The sequence below is a fragment of the Thalassophryne amazonica genome, chromosome 11 (assembly GCF_902500255.1).
Source record: "Thalassophryne amazonica chromosome 11, fThaAma1.1, whole genome shotgun sequence".
In the NCBI taxonomy this organism is placed as follows: Eukaryota; Metazoa; Chordata; class Actinopteri; order Batrachoidiformes; family Batrachoididae; genus Thalassophryne; species Thalassophryne amazonica.
This window is the reverse complement of record NC_047113.1, coordinates 24160179-24187877: the sequence shown is the minus strand read 5'-3', so window position 1 is coordinate 24187877 and position 27699 is coordinate 24160179. Positions and strand designations below refer to the sequence as shown.

Below are 27699 nucleotides of genomic sequence, written 5' to 3'. Positions count from 1 at the left end.
ATGTTTTTTGGTTTTTTTTGTTTTTGTTTTTTGTTTTTTTTGTTGTTGTTTTTTTTTTTTGGGGGGGGGGGGGGGTAATCCCAGTTCTATGATATTATGAGTTTAGTACAGTACATCCATCCATCCATCCATCCATCTTCTACCGCTTAGTCCAATTAAGGGTCGCGGGGGGCTGGAGCCTATCCCAGCAGTCATAGAGCGCAAGGCGGGGTACACCCAGGACAGGATGCTAGTCCGTCACAGGGCCACAAATAGACAAACAAACACAGACACACACACACACACACACACACACCTACGGACAATTTTTTTTAAAGATTGCAATCCACCTAACATGCATGTCTTTGGATGTGGGAGGAAACCGGAGCACCCGGAGGAAACCCACGCAAACAGGGGGAGAACATGCAAACTCCACACAGAAAGGCCACGGGAATTGAACCCACAACCTTCTTGCTGTGAGGCAACAGTGCTAACCACTAAGCCATCGTGCTGCCCTAGTACAGTACATTGTCATTGTAATTGGTGTTTATCCTACAACCAAATTATCATTCATGAAGGATTTTCAGCAGAAATACTGCTGCCCTTCTTAAAATGACAGGCAGTTATTACAATAAGTGTTTTTTTATGACAAATAGAAAATGTATCTTGGATCAAATGATACAAATAGGGTAAAACTGATTGTTGGCTAAATAAAATATAAAATGAAAAATGGTTACTCTTAGTACATGAAATAAGATATAACCTCAATGAAATTGACTGCAAAATGAATAATGTTGCAGGGGCAGTGGTGGCAGACTCCAGCTGAAAGAATACTTTTGCACTAAGGCTCAATCAGACACAACAGAGGAATGTGGCATATTGTTTCTTTGGAGGAGGGGCAGGCAGCAGAAACAAAAATCTCTGGGCCTGCCAGTGTTAAATTGTGCCAGGTTTCTGAAGACCCATCACAAAATACTGCAGTAGACTTTTTTTTATTAAAATGTTTTACCAACAGTGTCAAGTAACGGAGTACAAATACTTCGTTACTGTACTTAAGTACACTTTTTAGGTATCTATACTTTACTCCATTACTTATTTTTCTGCCTACTTCTGACTTCTACTCATTACATTTTCACACAAGTATCTGTACTTTCTATTACTTACATTTTTAAAACAAACAGCCTCGTTACTCTTGGCTTCAGTTTAATGTTTATATATATATTTCACGTCATGTGCGCCATCCAATACAGATCAGTGGCGCCATCCACACCTAGTGAGAACGAGTGTAATTGGATGAATCGTATAATGCAAACACTCATTGGTTAGGCTATTCGTCAAATTTGTGCTGCTGACACAAAAGGAAATTGTCAGAAGCAAGCAAGCTGGTGTTCTACAAGCTGCAAACGTGAAGTGTATGTCACGCCACAATGTCGGATTCAGAAAAAGATGTCGGACACAGGCAAGAGCGTATCGGGAGATGGAGACGGAGACGGAGACCAACAAGACCTTCCTCATCCTTGGCCCTATCTCAAAGAATTTTTCGAAATAGTCGGGAGCAAAAATGACTCGTGGAAAATGCAGTGCAAACTCTGCACACCCAAGACCCACATTATTTTGGCGTTCAATAACTCTCCCTCCAATTTGAAAAAACATGTAGAGGTAAGTAAGCTTATTCTTTGTTACTACCGAACTGTGATAACTGATATATTTTGCTGCAGCTTGGCTAGCATAGGGACATGCCAAGACATGCCCGGGTAGCAGCTAACAATTGCCGAAGGCGCTAGCCTTGCCTCTCTGATGTTTTCGGAATAAGCTGCCCCCAATCTCTAAAGTGTGAGCTACTACACTCTTGTAAGCTTTTAGACCGTCTAATATCTGGTTTATTTTCCCATATTTATGTAATCATGTGCCTTCAGCGTTTTTCACTGTCTTCAGTTGTGTTGGTTGGTTGTGTGTCCTGGGCGATTGAATTAACAATTTCATAGCCTTCCTTCATGTCACTTTCTTTTGTATAGACCAAGATTGCTTGAATTCAATATGACATGTCCAAATATCTTCATCACCTAATTTAGGACCATGTTTAATTGGCTATTCACCGAGCCGGGCTCGTCCATTAGCTTAGCGCAGGCTATTCACCAAGCCTATCCCCGGCTCGTTGAATACAGCCACTTCGTTGTTTTTTTACCCCGGGCAATTGTGTCAAAGTGTGAATTGTGTGAGATGGTGGCCACTGGGTATCGAGAACTGGTTCCTTTCGGGTATTGTTAAGAAATGATTCGATCCACTGACATCAATAAGCTTTGTGCTTAACGATTCTGTTATTATCGGTCCTTCAGAGTGGCTGTTGTGTTGGGGCGTGTATTAGGAAAATGATAATTTCTCTACATTGATTACAGACCCTGCAGCGGGTCTGTAATTTAAAATTTTCTGCAGCACGGCTTTGCTTTGAACCGTGAACCAATTGAAGTAGTGGTTCGTAGATTGAAGCAATGCTTCGATCTATTGCTTCGATTATTATTTCTTTCTTTCGCTTAATTTCCCCCGCTAAAACCCCAAAGAGCATTCTGTGAGTATTATTTACCTTTTCTATGTTAAACCGACCTGTTATGGTCTTCTGAAACAGTTGATAGATGTATTTTATAACTTAAAAACGGGAGCGATGCTAACGCGTTAGCATGTCTATGGCATTTTCAATGTTAAAACTTAGCATTAAGCAATTGCAGCTCTCATCACGTTCGGGTGCATTTGTTTTCAAATTTCAAAATTGTAATATTTCTTAAATGTATTTTTGTTTATATATTAATAATCTAATGATTATTATATATAATTTTAGAGAAAGGCAAAAAAAGAACCTGAATAGGAACACAACAGAAAATATAAAGGCAACTAACAATGAACATACATAAATAAATAAATACATACATACATACATACATAAATAAGTGTTTCTTGTGAACACCTAGTGACTCTCACACCTCCAATTCATCCCTGTCTCATTTAATGACAGTTTGTTTCGGTCAAACCATATTTTTAATGTGTTAATTTCTTCAGTGATTTCCTCCAGAACTTTCTGCCAAACTAGAAAACTGCTGCATCCGAGTAAGAGCAGAATACTACTGGAATGAATTTGAATAAGGAAAGTTGTGTTTTTCTTGTTTTTCTTTTTTTGTTTTTTTTGTTTTTAAGTTTGTTTTTTTCCTTCACTAAATGGATGCTGCACTCACTGCAGTTTATTGTCTGGAATAGTCCCAGACTGCATTTCAGAGCGTCTAGAATTGAAACATTTTCGTGCAGGTGGTGTCGGGGGGTAATTTTGGGTTTCAGCTTTTTGTTTTTCACCACCTTCATCCCTGAATATGTCAATCGTGATTCATTTTTGTGTGGATTAAAGTTACTAACTGGGACTCCTGTCTTGTTGGAGAAAGAAACGAGAATCGTCGTCCGTTCTGTTCACACAGCTCCAAACGCTGAACAGCTCTCTGCTGAGTCAAGTTAGAATGATAGAATCTAGTCTGAATTAATAACTTCAAAGTGAAACACCGTTTTGTTTATTTTTATTTATGTCCAGAGATCAAGGATACAGTGACCAATTTCATATTTATTTACTTTAAGACTTAATGAAATACATAGAAAAACTGTAAAGCCTACTTTTAGTACAAAATTCACAAGAGGTATCGATAAGGGAATCAATAAGGAATCGGCTCGATAAGCAGAATCGATAATGGCATCGATATCGATAAAATCTTATCAATACCCATCCCTAGTGGCCACGTACTGTATAAGTAGAGGAAATGTGGCTGAACAAATCTGTAACGATGTTAACAGTGCCCTCTTAATGAACTAATGATTAAATGTTTTGTTGCATATTTTGCAGAGAAAACACAGAAATCATCTGGAGAGATACAAAGTCCTCACTTCAACGGCCCCAAAAAGAAAGGCAGACGGAGCACCACCACAGCAAGGCCCAGCAACCAAACAAGCCAGATTATGGGGCAGCAGGCCAGTGTCCCAGGCCAGTGTCGATAAAAAAATCCTTAACTTTATTGTGCAAGGTCTACATGCAACTAATACAGTGGAACAGCAGGGGTTTATAGATCTCATACAGCATCTCCAGCCCAATGTAAATGTCATGTCCCGCAACACTGTAGTCAACAAAATTCAGAAAGCCTCTCTTGAAATGAGAAACAATCTGAAAGCAGCAATGAGTGAAATTGACTTCATTGGCACTACAACGGATTGCTGGACAGCATACAGGCGTGGATTTCTTGGCGTAACAGCACATTGGTTAGACCCTCAGAGTATGACCGGTGCGCTGCCCTAGCCTGTAAACAGCTCAATGGGCCACACACCTTCTCTGCCCTTGCCAGTGCATTGAACGAAGTTCACTGTGAATTCAACATCCGAGACAAAATCACACGCACCACGACTGACAATGGGTCCAACTTCATAAAAGCTTTTAAGCTATATGGGCAAACTGATGAAAACAACAACCCAGGTCCTAGTGTCGAGAGTGCTGAAGCCGAAGATGACAATGGTGATGGGAATGATGAAGAACAGGAGAGTGAGGGCATGGAGTTCGTCGAGGCTGGAGCGATACTTGACGAGGATGACTGCCTGGAATACCAACTACCCAGACACCATCGCTGTGCTTGCCACCTTCTTAATTTGGTGTCAGCTGTTGATGTTGAGGAGGCCAATGTCAACAGCGCCTACAAGCGGGTTTCACGCTCAGCTTTTTCGAAGTGTTGGGGACTTTGGAACAAAAGCGCAAGATCTACCACAGCAGCAGAAGTCATCGAAAAGAACTGCAAACTGCAGTTATTGAGACCAAATGCAACAAGATGGAATTCCCTGTTCTTGGCAGTGGAGAGGATCATCAGAATTACAAGGGAGCAGGGAGAAGGGGCCATCACAGCTGTATGCAGCGCACTGAAGATAGCCATGTATGTACCGGACACTTTTTATTTTTTGTATTATTTCAATCAATATTAACTGAAAAGATATAAAATACATATTAATGCATTTCCTCTATTTACAGTATATTTTTACTAACCCCTTGTGCAGGTGATTTGCAGTATTTGTTAGTTATTTAATTGAAGGTGTTGTTTTCTGTTCTTTCTTTGTTGATTCAATAGGTTCACACCTGTTGAGCTTGCATTCCTGGCCGAATACATGAAGACCATGGCCCCGGTGGCGAAGGCCCTGGATGTCCTGCAGGGCGATACGAATGTGCAGATGGGCTGGTTGGTGCCAACGATCACAATACTCAAGAATAAGCTCCAAAACCTCCGCCTTGCCACCAAGTTCTGTAGGCCTTTAATTGATGCTCTACTAAAATGCCTTGAGAAGCGTTTCGAACACGTCCTCACAGAACCAGAGCTGATCGCTGCTGCAATTCTCGTGCCCAAATTCAAGACCAGCTGGACAAATGACGACTACACCCTGAGACTCGGTAAGTGCTGCTTTTTATTATAATACAGGTGGGGGGTTTTGCTACGAAGTACATTCATGGCTGAAACTGTTGGCACCCTTCAGGATTATTTATTTATTTTTGAACATAATTTTGAAGTTTTTTGAATAACCAAATCAGGCTTTTTTTTTTATTATCCAACGCAGCTGAAATACAGTCATTTTCCTCATTCATTCATGGCACCCTTCACAACAAGTGTCCTTTAGCAGCGATAAAAGGATAAAAGGACATGTTATAGGTCATCAGATGTCATCTGTGGTAGCATTCAGGGAAATACTGTATCAGTCGATATCTAATTGACGGTAGACTATACATTCTATTGGTTTCCATGGCGAGTGTGAATTTCCCTCAAATGCCAACCAGTCAAGGAGGGTGCCAACTGTTTCAGCTCTAACACAAGCATGTGCTGGTGTATTTGTTTGTAACCCATATACAGTTAATCATTATGCAATTTTTCACTATTGTAATTTCAGTGTTTTTTGTCTTTTCCCCATATTCATTAGGCCTTGACTACATCAAAAGTCACTTGAAGGACCAAGCTGAGGACAATCAAGCTGACAGCTTGCCTTCTTCTTCTTCAGAGGAGGACTTCTTTTCTTCAATCAAACAGCCCAGTTCCCAAGAAAAGGCCAAACAGCTGGAGACTTACCTTGGCTCCCCAGGTGATACAATGGAAGCACTTAAGACTTTTCCACCTATTTGCAACCTTTCCTTGAGGCTTAACACTGCACTCCCAGCCTCAGCTGCATGTGAGAGACTGTTTAGTGTAGCGGGACTGATCTTCCATCCAAAAAGGGCACATATTGATCACAAGAACTTTGAGAATCAGCTTCTTTTGAGGCTCAACAAAGCATTCTGGTAGTCTTATTGGGTATGCTGTCTTGCTTTTGCTAGGCACACACCCTCATACACAGTTCTTGAGTCTCCAGTTTCTGAATGGTTCTATGGACCTCATCATTACATTGATGCATATCAATAGCACACACACACACACACACACACACCCTCTCAAAGGTGTTGCTAAAAGGTGAGGATAAAGGATGTGTAATTCATTTCTAAAGCCCTGTGCTGCTGTGAGGGCTCAACAGCAGACACACTAGGATGCAATTAAGAGGAATACGAGGTCTGTTAGTAAAGTATCCGATCTTTTTATTTTTTTTCAAAAACCATATAGATTTGAATCACGTGTGACCACTGCTCACACAAAGCCTGCTCACAGGCGAATGACGCAACCGACAGGTGTGAAAAAACTCACGAATGCGCATGAAGGTTCACGCTTGGCTGATGCAATCACACGTGATTCAAATCCATATGGTTTTTGAAAAAAATAAAAAGGTCCTATACTTTTCTAACAGACCTCGTACGTTTAATGCACCTCACTAGCTGGGGACTTTGGCTTCCATTGTGTGATCTTTTTTTTCTCAGAAGTTACCAACAGACCTGACATACCCTGAGAACAAAATCTTATGAAGCAGTCAGGAACAATTCATTACTGAGGGTACATGTGATGCCATTTAGGATTTTGCATGTAGTGAGGGGTTTTTTTAAGTTTCAATTTTGGTCTTGATCGTCAGTTATGACAACGGGGAAAACGTGTTTTATGCAGTAGGATTTGAACTTTTTTTTTGAGGGGACTAACATACTCTTAGTGTACGTGGTGTGTCCATAAAGTAATGGTCCTTTTTATTTTTTTAAAAACTATATGGATTTCATTCATATGTTTTTACGCCAGACATGTTTGAACCCTCGTGCGCATGCGTGAGTTTTTCCACGCCTGTCGGTGACGTCATTCGCCTGTGAGCACTCCTTGTGGAAGGAGTGGTCCCGCCCCCTCGTCGGATTTTCATTGTCTGGAAATGGCGGAATGAAAAGAACTTTTTTTCCATCAGAATTTTTTCAGAAGCTGTTAGAGACTGGCACCTGGAAACCATTCGAAAAAGTTGTCTGGCTTTTGGTGAAAATTTTATAGGCTTCACAGAGAATAAGGACTTTAACTACAGCTTTAAGGACCCCTTTAAGGACGGTCGGTGCGCCGCGCTCCGAGCTGCGACGTTGCGGCACAAACCACTGGATCATTTCTAAGCTGATGGCTCTGTGGATACGAGACTGTCGTGTGCTCTTTCTCTGGTTATCACAAGAGCTGGACATCAGCCATTTTCCGGCAGATTTCACTTTTAACAAGAGATTTTGTCATGGAAAGCCACGCGGAGGCTTCGCGCGTCACGACCAAACAAAGGAACCAGACAAAGGAACACCTCCATTTCGGAGTGTTAGAGGACAAGTTTGGACATGCCTATCTCGGCTTTCTGTGCTTACCAGTCGAGTGAGTATAAGAGAACTTGTGGAGAGCTGGACATGTCCAAACCTGTCCTCTAACACTCCGAAACGGAGGTGTTCCTTTGTCTCACTTCATCAGCGAATCGGTCGTGAGCCATCAGCTTAGAAATGATCCAGTGGTTTGTGCCGCGACGTCGCAGCTCGGAGCACGGCGCACCAACCGTCCTTAAAGGGGTCCTTAAAGCTGTAGTTAAAGTCCTTATTCTCTGTGAAGCCCGTAAAATTTTCACCAAAAGCCAGATATCTTTTTCGAATGGTTTCCAGGTGCCAGTCTCTAACAGCTTCTGAAAAAATTCTGATGGAAAAAAGTCCTTTTCATTCCGCCATTTCCAGACAATGAAAATCCGACGAGGGGGCGGGACCACTCCTTCCACAAGGCATGCTCACAGGCGAATGACGTCACCGACAGGCGTGGAAAAACTCACGCATGCGCACGAGGGTTCAAGCATGTCTGACGTAAAAACATATGAATGAAATCCATATAGTTTTTGAAAAAAATAAAAAGGGCCGTTACTTTATGGACACACCACGTAGACGCAAAATTGTTGCACTCTCCTACTCCATGCCATTTTTCAGACCGTTTTAGGTGCTCTTAAGGGATTTGTATGTAGTGATAAAGAGCTCATTTTCAGCTCATGAAATCCATATAGTTTTTGAAAAAATAAAAAGGTACAATACTTTATTGACAGACCTCGTATATACAGTTGTGCTCAAAAGTTTACATACTCTGGCAGAATTTTACGTTTTTTTGGGGGGGGGGGGCATTTTTAAGAGAATATGAATGATAAAACAAAAACACCTTTTTCAGTCATGGTTAGTGGTTTTGTGAAGCCATTTATTGTCAATTTATTGAATTTACTTATTGTCAGTCAATTATTTACACTTTTTATAATGACAACAGAAACTACCCAAATGACCGTGATAAAAGTTCACATATCCCAGTTCTTAATACCATGTATTGCCCCTTTAACACCAATAACAGGTTTGAGTCTTTTGTGGTAGTTGTGGATGAGGCTCTTTATTTTCTCTGATGGTAAATCTGGCCATCCCTCTTGGCAAAAAGCCTTCAGTTCTTGTAAAATCCTTGGCTGTCTTGCATGAACTGCACATTTAAGATCTCCCCAGAGTGGCTCAATGATATTGAGGGCAGGAGACTCAGATGGCCACTCCAGAACCTTCACTTTATTCTGCTGTAGCCAATGACAGGTCAACTTGGCCTTGTGTGTAATGTCGGAACATCCAAGCATGTCACATGTACAGCTTCTGGGCTGATGAGAGCAAATTTTCCTCCAGTATTTTCTGATAACATGTTGCATTCATCCTGCCATCACTTTTGACCAAGTTTCCTGTGCCTTTGTAGCTCAAACATACCCAAAACATCAGCGATCCGCAGCCTTGCTTCACAGTTGGAAGGGTGTACTTTTCATCAGGGCTTGTTGACTCCTCTCCAAATGGAACATTTATGGTTGTGGCCAAAAAGTTCAGTTTTGGTCTCATAATTTCACATGACTTTGTTCTCTGTAGTGTTTGGTGTATTATAAGTGTGATACTTTGTGGCATTTCTGTAGTAATGGCTTTCTTCTGCCAACTCATTTTTCTTGTGCCTCCTTATTGTGCATCTTGAAACAGCCATCCCACTTTTTTCAGAGAGTTTTGTATTTCACCTGAAGTAATTTGTGGTTTTTCTTTGCATCCTGAACAATTTTATTTGCGTCCTGATCAATTTTCTTGCCAGTTGTTCCTGAAATCTTTGTTAGTTGTACTTGAACACTTAATTGAAACATGGCAATCTCATTGTCTTGGATATCTTCTTTTATCCCTTTCTTGTTTTATACAGCTCAATTACATTTTCTTTTACAATTCTTTTGCTTTCCCTGTGACTCAGAAACCAGAAATGCCAGTGCAGCACTGGATGAATAGCCCAGTCTCACGTTTTTTTTTTCATGCTCCCGTGACAAAATGAGTCAAATTTTCGTGACATGGTTTTTTAACTCACTATTACTAACCCTACCCCTACCCCTGACCCTAACCTAATCTTACCCCCAAGCTAACCATAACCACCCCGACCCCCCGCTTCACTTTTAATTTTGTGCAGCCATCACGGAATGCTAATTTTGTGCTGCCATGATGAAAATGAGGCGCTTTTCTTCACAATATCATGAGCCAATAGATTAAGGTATATTTCGTGCTGCTGAATCACGACTTGCCATGAGACCAGGTTGGGATGAAAGATGCAAGGGTCTGTCAGGAGCCCAGAATCTCACTGACCTTTCATACACACACACACACACACACACACACTGATTAGAAGATAACAGATCACAGGTGAGGATGGTTACTTTTTAGCCACTCAAACATGTTTGTATGAACTTGTGTGCATGTTAGCAGGTCTAAATAAACTAAAAAAAAAAACAACTATGTAAACTTTTGATCAGGGTAATTTGGTTAGTTTCTGCTTTCATTATGATTTAAAAAGACAGTTGTTTGACAATAAATGGCTCCACACAACCACTAACCATGAGTGAAACAAACAAAATAATAACAAAAAATTGCCAGGGTATGTAAACGTTTGAGCACACACCTATATATATATTTTTTTCTGTGTGTAACTGCTTACCCCGGTCAAGGTCACATGGGGGCTGGAGCCTAGCCCAGGAGTCACAGGATATGTCTGTTACAGGGCCATGTATCGACAAACAAACTCAATCACATTTGCATGCACCCCTACGGTCAACTCTGAATTCCAAACTCACTCAACCTGCATGGCTTTGGAAGTGGGAGGAATCTGGTGCACCTGCAGGCAACCCAATCAAGAATATGCAAACTCCACAGAGAAAGGACCAGGCAGGAAGGCATGGCCTTCTTGCCATGAGGTAACAGTGCAAACAACTAAGACCACACGGAAACTTAACTTTCCCTTTACAAGCTTTTTATCTGTTGTTATCAAGAAATGTTCCTTAAACACTGCAGCATTTCAAGTAACATTTACATCCACACGGATCCAGTGAAATCGCTTGAAAACACTCTAGTCAAAATACCAGGCCTGTATGTCACACTGTAGTGCTTCCACAAAAAAATGGAGAAGACATGGAGCATGCACAGAGCTAGTTTAAGGAGGTAATCAATCCTGCAGCAGAAGGTAAACTTTACAAAGCAGCACACAGTGTGTACAATGTCTTTTAATCTGACTTGTTGCATGGATTCATCATCACAGCCAAAAATATACATGCTGCCCTTGCTTTGGAAGCCAACATCTAGAAATACTTTAATTCCTTAAACATGGACATTACTTGTGAATAAATGCTGCATTTTTTTTATTTATTTTTTTTTTTTATAAGTCCTTCTGTGTTTGCTCTGGGTGCATTTTCTCAGCCTGAGCTGGAAGATGCCAGGGCTTTGACCCAACACCAATAACAAGAAACAATAACTTATTTTAAAAGCTGAAAGTCTTTTCTGCAGTTATTTTATTCATGTCATTCATTGATCCACCAAGACAAAAAGTATGTTAAATTACACTGTAGCAACACCAACATCATCATGTGTGGCTGAGGGTTTCGAGGTAGGACGTACATCACTGTTTCAGAAAACATCCAAATTGCTTGTCCACAAGGACAAGCAATCAAATCAACTCCGCCATTTTTAGATTTATCCACTCTGGGACCCGTTGTCATAAAGTTGCATTTTTGACCACCAAAAATGCTGATTCTGTGTCATTGAAATGCCAATATGATACTAAACGTTTGCAGATACACCTGAACCCCCATGCAGATGGGACCTAAGCCACAGTGCCTCCCCATTAATTATCCTACAAACAAAACAAACACAAACTAAATATATAATAACAAAAAACTCATCACAAGAGGTAACAAAGGGGCAAGAAAGATTCAAAGAAAATAATTTTGTTTGACAGAACAAACTATTGCAAATAGTTCTGCACTGAGGAAATCATTTACAACAGCCTGACAACATGGATAGTAGACACTGCTGTAATTCATGACAATAATATAATTTTGTCATGTTATTCTTAAGATATCTTATCTGGTGCCACATACTTTAAAAAAATCTATTTCCTACACATGTTGAAATGTAGGTAATTACATCATATTAGGAAACTATCTGTCAGGGAATGCAGTAACTATAAAATGACTGAATTAGCTGTAAGATACACAATACAATGTCTACATCGCAAACTAGAAAAACTGAATAAAGATCACTGTAAATTGTTGAAGATGATCAGTTAATTAGGATGAATATATGGAAAATTTTTGTTGAAAGCAAATTAAGTCATTTTTCATTCTTCAAGATGCTTCACCTAAATTCTGGGTGGCTTCTTTGGTTTAATCTAAAATTATGTGGAAGCCAAAGTTATACCCTTCTGACTGCTAACCAAAAAGTGTCCCGCAGGACATCAAGGAGCTCATGCTAATGTTAGTCACCTTAAGGGCAATTCAACCCAAAGAGCGTCACTGGTGGTGTTCACCTTGATGTGTGAAGAGTCTTTAATCTTCCTCTTGAGGGCAAGTTGACCTTAAATGTTCTCTAGGGCAGCATTATCATTGACTCTATCCAATGCCCTTCTTTTGGCTGTTATAGCCATCATCACTATGAGTTTCATAACTGGGGCTTCCACATCAGGGTCAGGTTTCCCAAAAGCATCTTGAAGCTGAAATTATTTTTTTCAATAAATGTATTTCTAAAATATAGTACATCAAAACTAAATTATTACAGGATTATTATTGGTTATTCACCAATATCAGACCAAAGAGGAGGTGTATGAATGGGGTAAGAGAGGATATGCAGGCCATCATCATGACAGAAGAAGATGCAGAGGACTGGGCGAGTTGGATGATCTGTTGTGGCAATGCATAATGGGAGGACCAGAAACAAGAACAACAGTATATATCATTATATCCTTTCATTAGAATATTTATTGTTGTGTGGGCCGCTGAAGAGGAGGTAGTGCTGGCCCACCACCACCAGATGGCGCCCTGCTTGGAGTGCGGGCTTCAAGCACAAGAGGGCGCCGGAACCAGTGGAGTGACAGCTGTCATCATCACCACCAGCTGTCACTCATCTACGTCAACCTCCATAAAAGCCAGACTGCGACTCCACCTCCCCGCCGAGAAATCATCTACCATACAGGTAACTTCTCTGCTGAATCCAAAAACCTTGTGTAATAGTCTGATCTCAGTTGCAGCCGTTTTCCTGTGACGGTGTCCTTATTCTGCGGTATTGGCGTTTGGTGTGGACTGCGACGGCTTCGCCTCACACCCCAAACCAGATAAGTGGTTAACAGGAGCTGCACGAGTGTGTGATTGGAGGTGGAGGTGCTCCCTCCTAATTGAACACAGACTGTGGGATTACTGAGTGTGCGTACTCACACTCATCAAACTGTTTCTGTTCTCTGCCAGCAGTACCGGGTCTGACTGCTGAAGACGGTGGCCACCTGGGGCGCAGGGCTTGGCGGCTCCGGTGTTCTTCAGATCCATTGGTGGTGGAAGCTGTGTGGGTTCCGGCTCTTCTATCACCAGACGTCTTCTATCTTCGACCCTGCCACACGCCACCTTGTGTATGATTGACATTCCGCACTATTGTTATTGTCTGTACTTCGTTGTGCGCTTTCACAACATTAAATTGTTACTTTTTGGCTTATCCATTGTCCGTTCTTTAACGGCCCCTGTTGTGGGTCCGTGTCACGACACTTTCCCAACAATTTATAGTTGCAATACTACAGGATACTGTATTCATTTTGTCCAAATCAAATGCTGTTTTACGCTGATGTTTTGTTTTCAGATTCCTTTTTCACACTCAACAACAGTGACTCTCAAAGTGTGGGCTGGTTGCCAAGAGACGTCATTAAAAATGTAAAAGTCCCTTCAACTTCTCCCTTGTTTCACATGGGGTCACCATAGCAGATCCAAGGTGGAACTGCATTTTTGTTTGGCACAGGTTTTACACTGGATGGCCTACCAGATGCCACGCTACATAATATGGAGAATGGGCAGAGGTGGCCTTGAACCGGAAACCTTCTGCACTAGAAACAAGCACACTTAACTGCTTGGCCACCACCCCTTGAGAAGTCATTAAAAATACATTTTAAAAAGTCATTGGTCTTCATTAATGATAATAATAATCCATACATTTTTTTATACAATTGCTTACTCTAATTAAAGGTCCCGGAGGGTTAGAGCCAATCATGGCAGTCACAGGGCGTGAGGCAGGGTACGCCCTGGACAGGACACCAGTCTGTTGCAAGGCCACATATAGACAGACAATCACATTCACACCCACACGCACACCTCCGGATGTGGGAAATTATTGATTTCAAGGTGCACTAACAAAATACAAAACAAAGTCATCTGTAAAGTTAAAGTAAAAGACACAAATCACTGAATATCTTCACAAATTGTATCCAGTTATTCACATTTCATGGAACACAATGTGTCCAGACATACTGGTTTTTTTCATATGTTTAACACTTTTCTTTTTTGTTGGCTTTCCATGCATTCAGTATAATTTCTTTATGTTCATTGTTGTGACGCTGTGCTGCATTCTTTTTGTACTATTCCCACCTCAGATTTATCAAACCCTATTTCTAACCACTAAAAGCTGTTTCCTGTATTAATTTGTGTTGCACATTGTGAATTTAAAACTTAATTTTGAAAACAATTTGCCAAAACGAAAGTCAAAACAACCACAAAGCAGGCACTTTTTTTCTTTTGTGTGTGTGTGTGGGGGGGTGTGTGTGTGTGTGTATGAGCACATAAGCATTCAGTTTTCTGATCAAAACAGGTCCATTTGTCTTGCCCAAGATGCACTCTGGAGAATCTCATTGCAACAAATCACTACAAATGATCCAGTCGACACATTCAAATGTGAATATTTGACAGCTCAATGAATATAATGTGAAAGGGTGAAATACAGAACAGGCAATCCATTACTATCAGGGGGCATGTTCTTCCTCTTCAGTTTTAATTTCACATGCATTTTCTGAACTTTCAAGGGTATTTTCTTTCCCCTGGCGACTGTGTTAATTTCTGACCCTGCCAATAAAATCCAAATTGTGATTCATCCCATCTTTTTCAGCGCCACAGCGTGCTCAACTGTCAGATCCACTAATGCCAAGATTTAAGCCATACAGAAAGGTCAAGTGTCTGGATCAACCTCAGTGTTAGAATAATGATGGACTCATTAGGTCAGGATTGATTGGCATATTGATTTTTGATCAGTTATGTCAAAGCAGGGTTTTTGTAATAATTTCAAACACATATTCATGCAAACGTTTGTGTGCCTCTTGAAGCAATATGATAGACAGGTTTTTTTGTTTTGTTTTGTTTTGTTTTTTGGAGGGGGTGCATTGTGAGACATTGCAGCCCATTACCTCACAGCAGTGGTGGTGTTTGGGATTTGACATTCCTAAAGGTCATTGTAAGCTTTACGGTCAGTGGGACAGCATGCCAGTGAGACACCATCCAGGAATCAACCCAGTAACCTGCCCTGATTAAGTGCCTTAAACAACATGCTGAATCCTTGACATTGTCAGGGGCATGGCTTATATCTGACCCCGCCCTCTGACGTCTGCCCTCCCTACAGGGAGGGACAAGAACAAATTTCACTACAGGGAATCACACACACACACACACACACACACACACACACACACACACACACACACACACATACACAAAAATACACTGAAACTGAAGAGGTCACTTTCCAAAGCCTCTCCATCTATTGTTCTTGTTTCCCTCACACTTAAATCACATCCAAGTAAAGTTTCACTCCAAATTTCCTCAGGGTAGAAGTGATGTGAGTTTTCTGAAGTGGAACCCTCCATGTCAGCCACTTCTATTATTTGCACTGGCTTTTTTGTTATGTGTCAAGCCAGCGAAACTACAGGGGTACTGAGTCCAGGCTGTAAGAAGGACTTCAAATCCTATTTAGTTCAATTTGATTTCAGCAACTGTCTGAATATGGACTGTTTGTCTGTTGCTGTTTCTGCTTTCAAATCAGACTTTGTGATGGTCCTTTAATGTACTCAGAATTATTAATGAGATGTATAGGCACCCATTTTTTTAATCACAGCTAAGTCTGAAATTACACCCTGATGTTGTGCAGAGCATCCAACTGGCAGTGCTTCAATTTTAGTGATATAGCTATGAAACAAATGTACATGGTATGAATGTGCTCACCAACCAAAACATTATGGCACACTATCTTAGAGTTTAGTTTGTTTAATAAAACAAAAACCTCACATCATGATTAAGAGCATTACATGTCTCTGTCTTACAAATAATGAATCTTTATAAGCGAAATGGAAGAATATTTCTATGAGATGAAAGTTGGAACAAACCATTCAGTGAGACATTCAGTCATACATTTCTTTTTTTTCATTGCATGAATGTAAAACAATTATTTCATCTGACACTAAAATCAGTCTGCCTCATTTTATTTATATTCTTAACATTTTACTTAAAATTAGATAGATTCTTCTTCTCAGAGCATGAATAGGGGAAAGAATATTTGCAGAAGTTGAAACATTAAATATACCATTCAATGAGACAGTCACCTTTCTAGCTTTTTTTTCCATTTCACAAATGGAAAACAATCATTATTTGTTTTATATGACACCAACATAGGTCTGCATAGGTTATTTTATTGATTTTAGTAATACAACCCCAATTCCAGTGAAGTTAGGATGTTATGTAAAATGTAAATAAAAACAGAATACAATGATTTGCAAATCCTCTACAACCTATATTCAATTGAACACACCACAAAGACAAGATATTTAATGTTCAAACTGATAAACTTTATTGTTTATGTGCAAATATTTGCTCATTTTGAAATGGATGCCTGCAACATGTTTCAAAAAAGCTGGGACAGTGGTATGTTTACCACTGTGTTACATCACGTTTCCTTCTAACGATACTCAATAAGCTCAAACTCAATAATTTGGGAAAACTGAGGACACTAATTGTTGAAGCTTTGTAGGTGGAATTCTTTCCCATTCTTGCTTGATGTACGACTTCAGTTGTTCAACAGTCCGGGGTCGCCGTTGTCGTATTTTGCACTTCATAATGCGCCACACATTTTCAATGGGCGACAGGTCTGCACTGCAGGCAGGCCAGTCTAGTAGCTGCACTCTTTTACTACAAGCCACGCTGTTGTAACACGTGCATGCCATGGCACTAACACACCCCCATACCTATCACAGATGGTGGCTTTTGAACTTTGCACTGGTAACAATCTGGGTGGTCTTCTTCCTCTTTTGTCCGGAAGACACGGCATCCATGATTTCCAAAAACAAATTGAACGGGGACTCCTCAGACCACAGCACACTTTTCCCACTTGCGTCTGTCCATTTCAAATGAACTCAGGCCCAGAGTAAGGTGGTGGGCGTTTCTGGATGATGTTGATGTATGGCTTTCGCTTTGCATGGCAGAGTTTAACTTGCAGTTGTAGATGTAGTGAGAACTGTGTTAATTGACAATAGTTTTCTGAAGTGTTCCTGAGCCCATGCCGTAAGGATCCTTTACACAATGATGTGGTTTTTAATGTAGTGCCGTCTGAGGGATCAAAGGTCACAGGCATTCACTGTTGGTTTTTGGCCTTGCCGCTTACATGTAAAAGTTTCTACAGAGTCTCTGAATCTTCTGGTTATATATGGACTGTAGATGATATAATCCATAAATTTGTTTGCAATTGAACATTGAGAAACATTGTTCTTAAACTGTTGGACTATTTTCTTCACGCAGCTGTTCACAAAGTGGTGATTCTTACCCCATCTTTACTTGTGAACGGCTGAGCCTTTTGGGGATGCTCCTTTTATACCCAATCATGACACTCACAATTAGTGTCCTCAGTTCCCAAATGCTTATTGAGTATTGTTAGAGAGGAAAGCTGATATAACACAGTGGTAAACATACCACTGTCCCAGCTTTTTTTGGAACATTTTGCAGGCATCCATTTAAAAATTAGCAAATATTTGCACAAAAACAATAAAGTTTATCAGATTAAACATTAATATCTTGTCTTTGTGGTGTATTCAATTGAATATAGGTTGAAGAGGATTTGCAAATCATTGTATTCTGTTTTTATTTACATTTACACAACATCCCAATTTCACTGGAATTGGGGTTGTATTTTACTTAAATTGAGGGAGGTGTTTCTTTTCAGCACATGAATCAGAACGCTGAAAGACCCTGCTGGCAGCTCAGTCAACATGTTGCTGAGTAGTGTGAGAACCTGTGGCACTTCGCAGTGTGTGTGGAAACACATCTGTCTTTTCTTCAGTCCAAAAAAAAAAAATCATGTCAAACACCTGTCTAGGTTTTCATCTGACAGTGCTTCAATAGCCGCTTAAAATGTTTCCATGAACACTGCAGTTGCTGGATTTAGTTACTTTGTATCATGGAAGCATTTTTGCGAAAAATGTAACAGAGCCGTGCAATACAGCGAAATGGATGGGAGAAAAATGCACGGCAAATTGTACAAAAAATGTGGTAATGTCACCCATCCACTGGGATAAATAATGAATATCATTTGACATAAAATCCACCAATCAAAGAAAGATCTGATGAAAAAAAAAAACTGCCATCTTGTTTTCATTGATTTACTAACTACTGGCTGACGAATATGTGGAATATATACAATTTGCTGCATTACTTTTTGGATGCTTTACTGCAGGGGTGGTGGACAAGCAGTTAAGTGTGCATTTTTCCAGGACAGAGAGCTCTTGGTTCACACCCCATCCCTGTCCATTCTCCATATAATACGTAATTGCATCAGGAATGGCGACCAGTGTAAAATGTATGCCAAATTAACATGCAGATACATCTCACAATTGCTGTGGGGACCCTGAGTGAAAACAAGGGAGGAGCCATAGGGGCTTACTTTTCATACATTTTACTACAAATTTTCAAGGATAACCTGTTGTGTGAAGTACTGATGTAGCTACTGTTTTTAGGAAAATAGAGTTTTCAAGTCCCCCCTTGGGGGACTTGAAAACTTTGCTGGGAGGGAAGGAGCCTGAGCTTGTCCGGAGGTTGAGAGATACCGCCTAGAGATAGTTGGGCTCGCCTCCACGCACAGCTTGGGCTCTGGTACCCAACTCCTGGAGAGGGGCTGGACGCTTCATTTTTCTGGCATTGCCCACGGGGAGAGGCGGAGAGCTGGGGTCGCATTGCTCATTGCTCCCCAGCTCAGTCGCCATGTATTGGAGTTCACTCCGGTGAATGAGAGGGTCGCGTCCCTACGCCTTCAGGTTGGGGACAGGTCTCTCACCGTTGTCTCGGCCTACGGGCCGAGTGGCAGTGCAGAGTACCTGACCTTCCTGGAGTCCCTGGGAGGGGTACTAGATAGCGCTCCAACTGGGGACTCCATTGTTCTCCTGGGGCATTTCAACGCCCACGTGGGCGGCAACAGTGAGACCTGGAGGGGGGTGATCGGGAAGCATGGCCTCCCCGATCTGAACCCGAGTGGTGTTCAGTTGTTGGACTTCTGTGCTTGTCACAGTTTGTCCATCACGAACACCATGTTCGAGCACAAGGGTGTCCATAAGTGCACGTGGCACCAGGACACCCTGAGCCGGAGGTCGATGATCGACTTTGTAGTCGTATCATCTGACCTTCGGCCAGGTGTCTCGGACACTCGAGTGAAGAGAGGGGCAGAGCTGTCGACCAATCACCACCTGATGGTGAGTTGGATCTGCTTGGAGGGGAGGAAGCCGGTCAGACCTGGCAGGCCCAAATGTATCGTGAGGGTCTGCTGGGAACGACTGGCGGAACCCTCTGTCAGTGAAGTCTTCAACTCCCACCTCTGGGAGTTTGTGTGTTTCACTTTGTGTGTTTTTAGGAATCCGCTAGGTTGCGTAGCTACTAGCTCTTAGCCGATTTAGCATGGCGGCTTGTCCTGTCTCTCCCGTACTTTTCTGCTCTGGGTGTGAAATGTTTAGTTATTCCTCGGCCTCCTTTAGCAGTAACGGTACTTGTAATAAGTGCAGCTTATTCGTAGCTTTGGAGGCCAGGCTGGGCGAATTGGAGACTCGGCTCCGCACCGTGGAAAATTCTACAGCTAGCCAGGCCCCTGTAGTCGGTGCGGACCAAGGTAGCTTAGCCGCCGTTAGTCCCCCCTGGCAGATCCCGGGCAGTCGGGAAAGCAGGCTGACTGGGTGACTGTGAGGAGGAAGCGTAGCCCTAAACAGAAGCCCCGTGTACACCGTCAACCCGTTCATGGACTACCCTGCAGTGGGGAATAAGTTTCATTACACTAGAAGTCTTTCAGAAAGCGCTGTAACTAGGTTTAAGGATATGATTCCTTCTTTATGTTCTCTAATGTCATATACCAACACAGAGCAGAGTAGCTACCTAAACTCTGTAAGGGAGTTAGAGTATCTCGTCAATAGTTTTACATCCTCATTGAAGACAACTTTGGATGCTGTAGCTCCTCTGAAAAAGAGAGCTTTAAATCAGAAGTGTCTGACTCGTGGTATAACTCACAAACTCGTAGCTTAAAGCAGATAACCCGTAAGTTGGAGAGGAAATGGCGTCTCACTAATTTAGAAGATCTTCACTTAGCCTGGAAAAAGAGTTTGTTGCTCTATAAAAAGCCCTCCGTAAAGCTAGGACATCTTTCTACTCATCACTAATTGAAGAAAATAAGAACAACCCCAGGTTTCTTTTCAGCACTGTAGCCAGGCTGACAAAGAGTCAGAGCTCTATTGAGCTGAGTATTCCATTAACTTTAACTAGTAATGACTTCATGACTTTCTTTGCTAACAAAATTTTGACTATTAGAGAAAAAATTACTCATAACCATCCCAAAGATGTATCGTTATCTTTGGCTGCTTTCAGTGATGCCGGTATTTGGTTAGACTCTTTCTCTACGATTGTTCTGTCTGAGTTATTTTCATTAGTTACTTCATCCAAACCATCAACATGTTTATTAGACCCCATTCCTGCCAGGCTGCTCAAGGAAGTCCTACCATTATTTAATGCTTCAATCTTAAATATGATCAATCTATCTTTGTTAGTTGGTTATGTACCACAGGCTTTTAAGGTGGCAGTAATTAAACCATTACTTAAAAACCATCACTTGACCCAGCTATCTTAGCTAATTATAGGCCAATCTCCAACCTTCCTTTTCTCTCAAAGATTCTTGAGAGGGTAGTTGTAAAACAGCTAACTGATCACCTGCAGAGGAATGGTCTATTTGAAGAGTTTCAGTCAGGTTTTAGAATTCATCATAGTACAGAAACAGCATTAGTGAAGGTTACAAATGATCTTCTTATGGCTTCGGACAGTGGACTTATCTCTGTGCTTGTTCTGTTGGACCTCAGTGCTGCTTTTGATACTGTTGACCATAAAATTTTATTACAGAGATTAGAGCATGTCATGGTATTAAAGGCACTGCGCTGCGGTGGTTTGAATCATATTTGTCTAATAGATTACAGTTTGTTCATGTAAATGGGGAATCTTCTTCACAGACTAAAGTTAATTATGGAGTTCCACAAGGTTCTGTGCTAGGACCAATTTTATTCACTTTATACATGCTTCCCTTAGGCAGTATTATTAGACGGTATTGCTTAAATTTTCATTGTTACGCAGATGATACCCAGCTTTATCTATCCATGAAGCCAGAGGATACACACCAATTAGCTAAACTGCAGGATTGTCTTACAGACATAAAGACATGGATGACCTCTAATTTCCTGCTTTTAAACTCAGATAAAACTGAAGTTATTGTACTTGGCCCCACAAATCTTAGAAGCATGGTGTCTAACCAGATCTTTACTCTGGATGGCATTTCCCTGACCTCTAGTAATACTGTGAGAAATCTTGGAGTCATTTTTGATCAGGATATGTCATTCAAAGCGCGTATTAAACAAATATGTAGGACTGCCTTTTTGCATTTACGCAATATCTCTAAAATCAGAAAGGTCTTGTCTCAGAGTGATGCTGAAAAACTAATTCATGCATTTATTTCCTCTAGGCTGGACTATTGTAATTCATTATTATCAGGTTGTCCTAAAAGTTCCCTAAAAAGCCTTAAGTTGGTTCAGAATGCTGCAGCTAGAGTACTGACGGGGACTAGCAGGAGAGAGCATATCTCACCCGTGTTGGCCTCTCTTCATTGGCTTCCTGTTAATTCTAGAATAGAATTTTAAATTCTATTCTTACATATAAGGTTTTGAATAATCAGGTCCCATCTTATCTTAGGGACCTCGTAGTACCATATTACCCCATTAGAGCGCTTCGCTCTCAGACTGCAGGCTTACTTGTAGTTCCTAGGGTTTGTAAGAGTAGAATGGGAGGCAGAGCCTTCAGCTTTCAGGCTCCTCTCCTGTGGAACCAGCTCCCAATTCAGATCAGGGAGACAGATACCCTCTCTACTTTTAAGATTAGGCTTAAAACTTTCCTTTTCGCTATGGCTTATAGTTAGGGCTGGATCAGGTGACCCTGGACCATCCATTTAGACGTAGACTGTGGGGGGGTTCCCATGATGCACTGTTTCTTTCTCTTTTTGCTCCGTATGCATCACTCTGCATTTAATCATTAGTGATCGATCTCTGCCCCCCTCCACAGCATGTCTTTTTCCTGGTTCTTTCCCTCAGCCCCAACCAGTCTCAGCAGAAGACTGCCCCTCCCTGAGCCTGGTTCTGCTAGAGGTTTCTTCCTGTTAAAAGGGAGTTTTTCCTTCCCACTGTAGCCAAGTGCTTGCTCATAGGAGGTCGTTTTGACCGTTGGGGTTTTTCATAATTATTGTATGGCCTTGCCTTACAATATAGAGCGCCTTGGGGCAACTGTTTGTTGTGATTTGGCGCTATATAAAAAAAAGTTGATTGATTGATTGGGAGAGCTTCTCCCAGATCCCGGGGGAGGTTGGAGACATGGAGTCCGAGTGGACCATGTTCTCCACCTCCATTGTCCATGCGGCCACTCGTAGCTGTGGTCACAAGGTCTCCGGTGCCTGTCGCGGTGGCAATCCCCGAACCCGGTGGTGGACACCGGAAGTAAGGGATGCCGTCAAGCTGAAGAAGGAGTCCTACTTATCTTTGTTGGTAGGTGGGACCCCAGAGGTAGCTGACAGGTACCGGCAGGCGAAGTGTGCCGCATCCCGTGCGGTCGCAGAGGCAAAAACTCTGGTCTGGGAGGAGTTCAGGGAGGCCATGGAGGAGGACTATCAGTCGGCCTCGAAGAGATTCTGGCAAACCGTCTGACGCCTCAGGAGGCGGAATCAGCTCTCCACCAGCACTGTTTATGGTGCAGGTGGTTAGAAAGCTCCTCGGTGGCAAGGCTCCTGGGTGGATGAAATCCGTCCTGAGTACCTTAAGTCTCTGGATGTTGTGGGACTGTCTTGGCAGACACGCCTCTGCAACATCGCGCGGCGATCGGGGACAGTGCCTCTGGATTGGCAGACCGGGGTGGTGGTCCCTCTGTTTAAAAGGGGGACCGGAGGGTGTGTTCCAACTATAGGGGGATCACACTCCTCAGCCTTCCCGGTAAGGTCTATTCCAGAGTACTGGAGAGGAGAATTCGACTGATGGTCAAACCTCGGATTCAGGAGGAGCAGTGTGGTTTTCGTCCTGGTCGCGGCACACTGGACCAGCTCTACACGCTCCATCAGGTGCTCGAGGGTTCATGGGAGTTCGCCCAACCAGTCCACATATGTTTTTCTGCCCCGCGACCCGACTCCGGATAAAGCGGAAGAAAATGGATGGATGGATGGATGGAGTTTTCAAATCAGATATGAAAGAAGATTTACACAAATGTCTTCTAATATTCATCTTTAGTTGTGGAAACAAACCATATAATATTTAAGAGCCGAAATCTGTAAGGGCCCTGTCCCATTGGGGAGAGGATTAATTGCACATGAATTGAGTATACAAATTACGGGCATTCGTTGTTGTCCGCAACAAAAATGGTTAAAAATGACAAATGTCCCAGTATGAATTATGGATATATTAATAATGTATAGCGAATATATCATGAACAATCACGGTTGTATAATGCATGTAGTGAGGAGGAAACAGTATACGGGTGTATTATGAATGCATCTCGCTCATGTTTGAGCGTCCATGGCATCTGCATTGCGGTCATAAAAGAAGCGCACTCGCTCCTTTTGGCATCGCTATTCACACCAACAATACAGCCTCTGGAGCATTTGCTGGACTTGGACAAGTTGATTGGAGTAAACAAGCAGTGAACAGGGCGAGTGAAGACGTCAGCGGATTGCATCAGAGCGCAGCTCATCTGAAGGTATAACAAGAAGTTAAATCTGTTATAAACACAAATACTGTAACAGCTGCAGACAAGAAGGAAAAAAACACGCAACTGTTTTATCAAGCCTTGACAATGTAAACAAGTCAAATAATTACCTTTTTAGACGGCTCAGCTGCAGCTTCCTATGATTCAGGGGTGATTATATCCATTTTCAACAGCCAATTTGCACAATAAAATGATTAATCTGCCACTAAATTATATATAACACAGCGTCCAGCGCAGAGCGCGTGGCAGCCGGTATAACAAAGAACGACATACAGCTGTGAACACAGCGCATCTGACACCCAGTCAGCTGCCAAGCTGCAAATCCCTGTCAGTTGCGGATATGAGTAGATGACGGCGAATATATAGCGCATAGATTGAGTTATGTATGTATTGTGTATGTATTGAGTATGTATGGAGTATGTAAGGCGGATGTCATCCGCAGCCCAAATTTTGTGCAGCTCAAAAATCCTGGCAGCGGAAAAACGTGCCTCTACGGATAATTGTGGACATGTGCGGGTGTCAGCCAACTCATACAAGCATGTTTCACGCATACTGTGGATATTAAGCGAATATGAGCCAATTTTGTGTGCAATCCATACGCAAAATCTCCTAAATGCCTGTGGGACAGGGCCCTAACTTTCAAATGGGTGGTGATATATCATGTTTCAGTAGGCCACTGAAGTTTTTTTTAGGGGAAGATGTATTGTACAAATGGAAAAAAAAAAAAAAAAAAGTTTTTTATCCAAAAATCCCTTCGGGAGGAAATTTATGGACCTTTTTAGGATAGGGGGTAATGGGGCCAAGACAGTGATATAGTCAAAATGTGGATTTTGACCTTTGAATATCTTTGTGCGCCCTCAGTAAGCATCATTGATCTTATAGTATATGAATGTATGCATGGAGTTGTCCCATTTAGCGTTATAATTTTCAAGGCTAACTGAGGGTGCTGCCTATAAGTGGCGCTTCAATTCACAACTTTTGGCATGTTGGGCTACATTTGGGACCCTCCCAGGGCCTGCGCCCTGAATAAGCCTTGCTCATTTATACATATTTGGATACACCGGGACAAATTCTTTCCAAATTTGCATAAATGGCAGTGGCTTTGTTAGGGTTCTTTTGCATAGGTGGTGCTCATTATGTTAAAAATGCGATATTTGGCAATTTTCATTTGGCCACATCTCGGTGCGCCCCATATGGATTTCAGTGGAACTTGTTTTATTATGTTCCTCTATGTGTCTGCTATTCATGATAAAGATATCAAGAAGGCGTTGTGCTTCATTAACCCACAAGGAGGGTTAATGAGGCAAAACGCCTCAAAGCTGCAAACCTTTACGATTCCAATGAGTGCTGATCTTTGCTTTGGACTGCACATGTTGGGTTTCGGTTCTGGGGGTTGTGTTGAATGTGTCCCTGGTCCCCATGCTCTTTTGTGTCTTAGTGTTCTCCCATCATGCTGTTTCTGGTTGAAGGTTTGTGAGTGACTGTCTCTCACTCTCTTCTGTTAAGTGTTCTGCATTAGTTGTCGTGACGGTAAAGCCGGTGCATGTGTTATTTGTGGAGTCAGATAACTCTGTGTGTGTGTGTGTGTGTGTGTGTGTGGTGTGTGTGTGTGTGTGTGTGTGTGTGTGTGTGTGTGTGTGTGCGCGCGTATGCATGCGTGCCTGCTTGAGTAGGTGTGAATGTTGCTGGTTGATTCAGTGGAACTCTGTGTGCATGCGTGCGTGCCTGAGTAGGGATGGTGTACGTGGTTGAGTCAGTATTTGTTGTGCATATGTAAGAATGTGTGTCTGTGACGTATTTCTTACTCGTTCTGCTGCATACGGGGACGGGATTTCCTTTCATTCACGGGCTTGCCCCGGTTGTTGTGATCCAGTAGGTTCCGCCCACGGTTTTGGTTGTTAGTTATATTTCTCCCTTAGTTCATGTTTGTCCACGTTTCCTCAGGTTCTGGGTCAGCCCGCGCTCGGTTTGTTTTGACAGCTGTCTTTGTGAAGCTTCCGCCTTCTCATGCTGTTAGCCGAGCGCGGGGTTTGTGACAGCTGTCATGCTCCGCCCCTCACACATTTAGTGTTTCTTTCCTCCTGCAAAACATTCTGAAGTTCCCTTATTGATTGTTTCTGAGTCATCACGATATTGTTATACTTTTCTTGGTTTTGTGCTCAGTTTATTTCTCCACCCAATCAGAATATTTTGTTATCGTTCAATACTGATGGATTTGTGTTGTGTGGGCCGCCAGAAGAGGATGTACTGCTGGCCCACCACCAAAGGGCGCCCTGCCTGAAGTGCGGGCTTCAGGCACGAGAGGCGCTGCCACGGACACAGCCGGGAGTGACAGCTGTCATCATTAATTCCTGACAGCTGTCACACATTCTTCATCATCGCACTCCATAAAGACCAGACGTCATCTCCACCTCATCGCCGAGATATCATACTTCATTGGAGGTAATATCCTCAGCCGTTTGTGTCTTTTGCAATATATCTGTATATTGTGAGTGTTTGCAGGAGTACCGGTTCCTTTTTCTGTGGAGGCTGAGTGAGTGCAGGACGGCACTCTTTTCCCCTGAGGAATCACTGCGGTACTCTGCAACATATTGAGTGAGAGGTGGAGGTAGCATTCCCACCGCTGTTGTTACTGGGTGTACACACACCCACACTTGACTGTCTTTGTTCTTCGCCAGCAGTACCAGATCCGACAGTCGGGACGGTGATCACCTGGGAATTCGGGACTTGGCGGCTCCAGTATTCACCAGGTTCTGTGGGGGCGGAAATCGTGTGGTTCCGGCTCTTCTCAGGACAGACGTCTTCTATCCTCGAGCCTGCCCACACGTCACCTTTGTAATTTGACTGTAATTATATTCTGAGATTGTCTGTATGTTCGTTGTGCACGTTTCACACATTAAATTGTTACCTTTTGGCTCATCTATTGACCGTTCATTTGCGCCCCCTGTTGTGGGTCCGTGTCACTACACTTTCACAACAGATTTGTTTCTCACATGCCTCCTGTGTTTTCGTTCGCACATGTTGGTCATAGTTGCCATTAATTCTGTTTGTTATTTAAGCATCACTTGGATCAGGGCTGGTGCTGGTCAATTGATTTTTGACACACGTCTTGCCACAGAAGAGGCTCCTTTGCCACACATCTGATCATTTGCTATTCCGCAGGTTCCAGCTTCACTGAAGGTCTGTTCTATAAAAGTGTCCACTATGAGGACAGTCCTCCAAGGTCCTCCATCAGCAGATCTTCATCCACTCCTACAGCCAGCAGATCATACATCCCTTTTGGATTCAGTCACTGCTCTGCAGTCACCGGCCCCGGACAGCTTCAGTGATTCAGCTGGGGCCCCAGGGAAGCAGTTCCTTGACTCCAGGGTGGGATGCAGTAATTATTGTGACTTATTTTCCAGGTCCACAGACTAGATCATAGCTGAAGGATCTGAGGTGCCCTCAGGTGGTCCACCCGCTGCCCAGGCGGAGTTCCAGAAGTTTGACGGGGAGGTCCTCTTGGACATTGGTGGTGAGTCTTCTGACTACAGGGGGGACGGGGAACCCGCTAACAGTTGTCAAATTTGTTCCAGTCTGTCACCCGGTCCTCCGTCCGTGGACAAGTGGGGTCAGACGTGCTATCCAGATGGTCGCCTGCATTTG

At 42.4% G+C, this 27699-nt stretch overlaps 1 protein-coding gene across 1 annotated transcript; it reads left to right on the top strand.

The window, feature by feature from the left end:
• Positions 1 to 1406: 1406 nt before the first annotated feature.
• Positions 1407 to 27383, top strand: LOC117520587. Its single transcript, XM_034181901.1, has 6 exons — positions 1407 to 1438; positions 3854 to 3991; positions 4257 to 4922; positions 5115 to 5431; positions 5953 to 6111; positions 27217 to 27383. Exons 1-6 carry the CDS (start codon positions 1407 to 1409, stop codon positions 27381 to 27383), a joined length of 1479 nt encoding a protein of 492 aa, XP_034037792.1.
• The last annotated feature ends 316 nt before the right edge of the window (positions 27384 to 27699 follow it).

What these genes read in the sequence shown, in the direction of transcription:
- LOC117520587 (XM_034181901.1), top strand. Translation starts at nt 1,407, where the DNA reads ATGTCGGATTCAGAAAAAGATGTCGGACACAG. An exon ending in GCAGCAGGCCAGTGTCCCAG is followed by an intron (nt 3,992 to 4,256) that starts GCCAGTGTCGAT and finishes TTGGCGTAACAG; the next exon opens with CACATTGGTTAGACCCTCAG. An exon ending in GACTTACCTTGGCTCCCCAG is followed by an intron (nt 6,112 to 27,216) that starts GTGATACAATGG and finishes GCTATTCCGCAG; the next exon opens with GTTCCAGCTTCACTGAAGGT.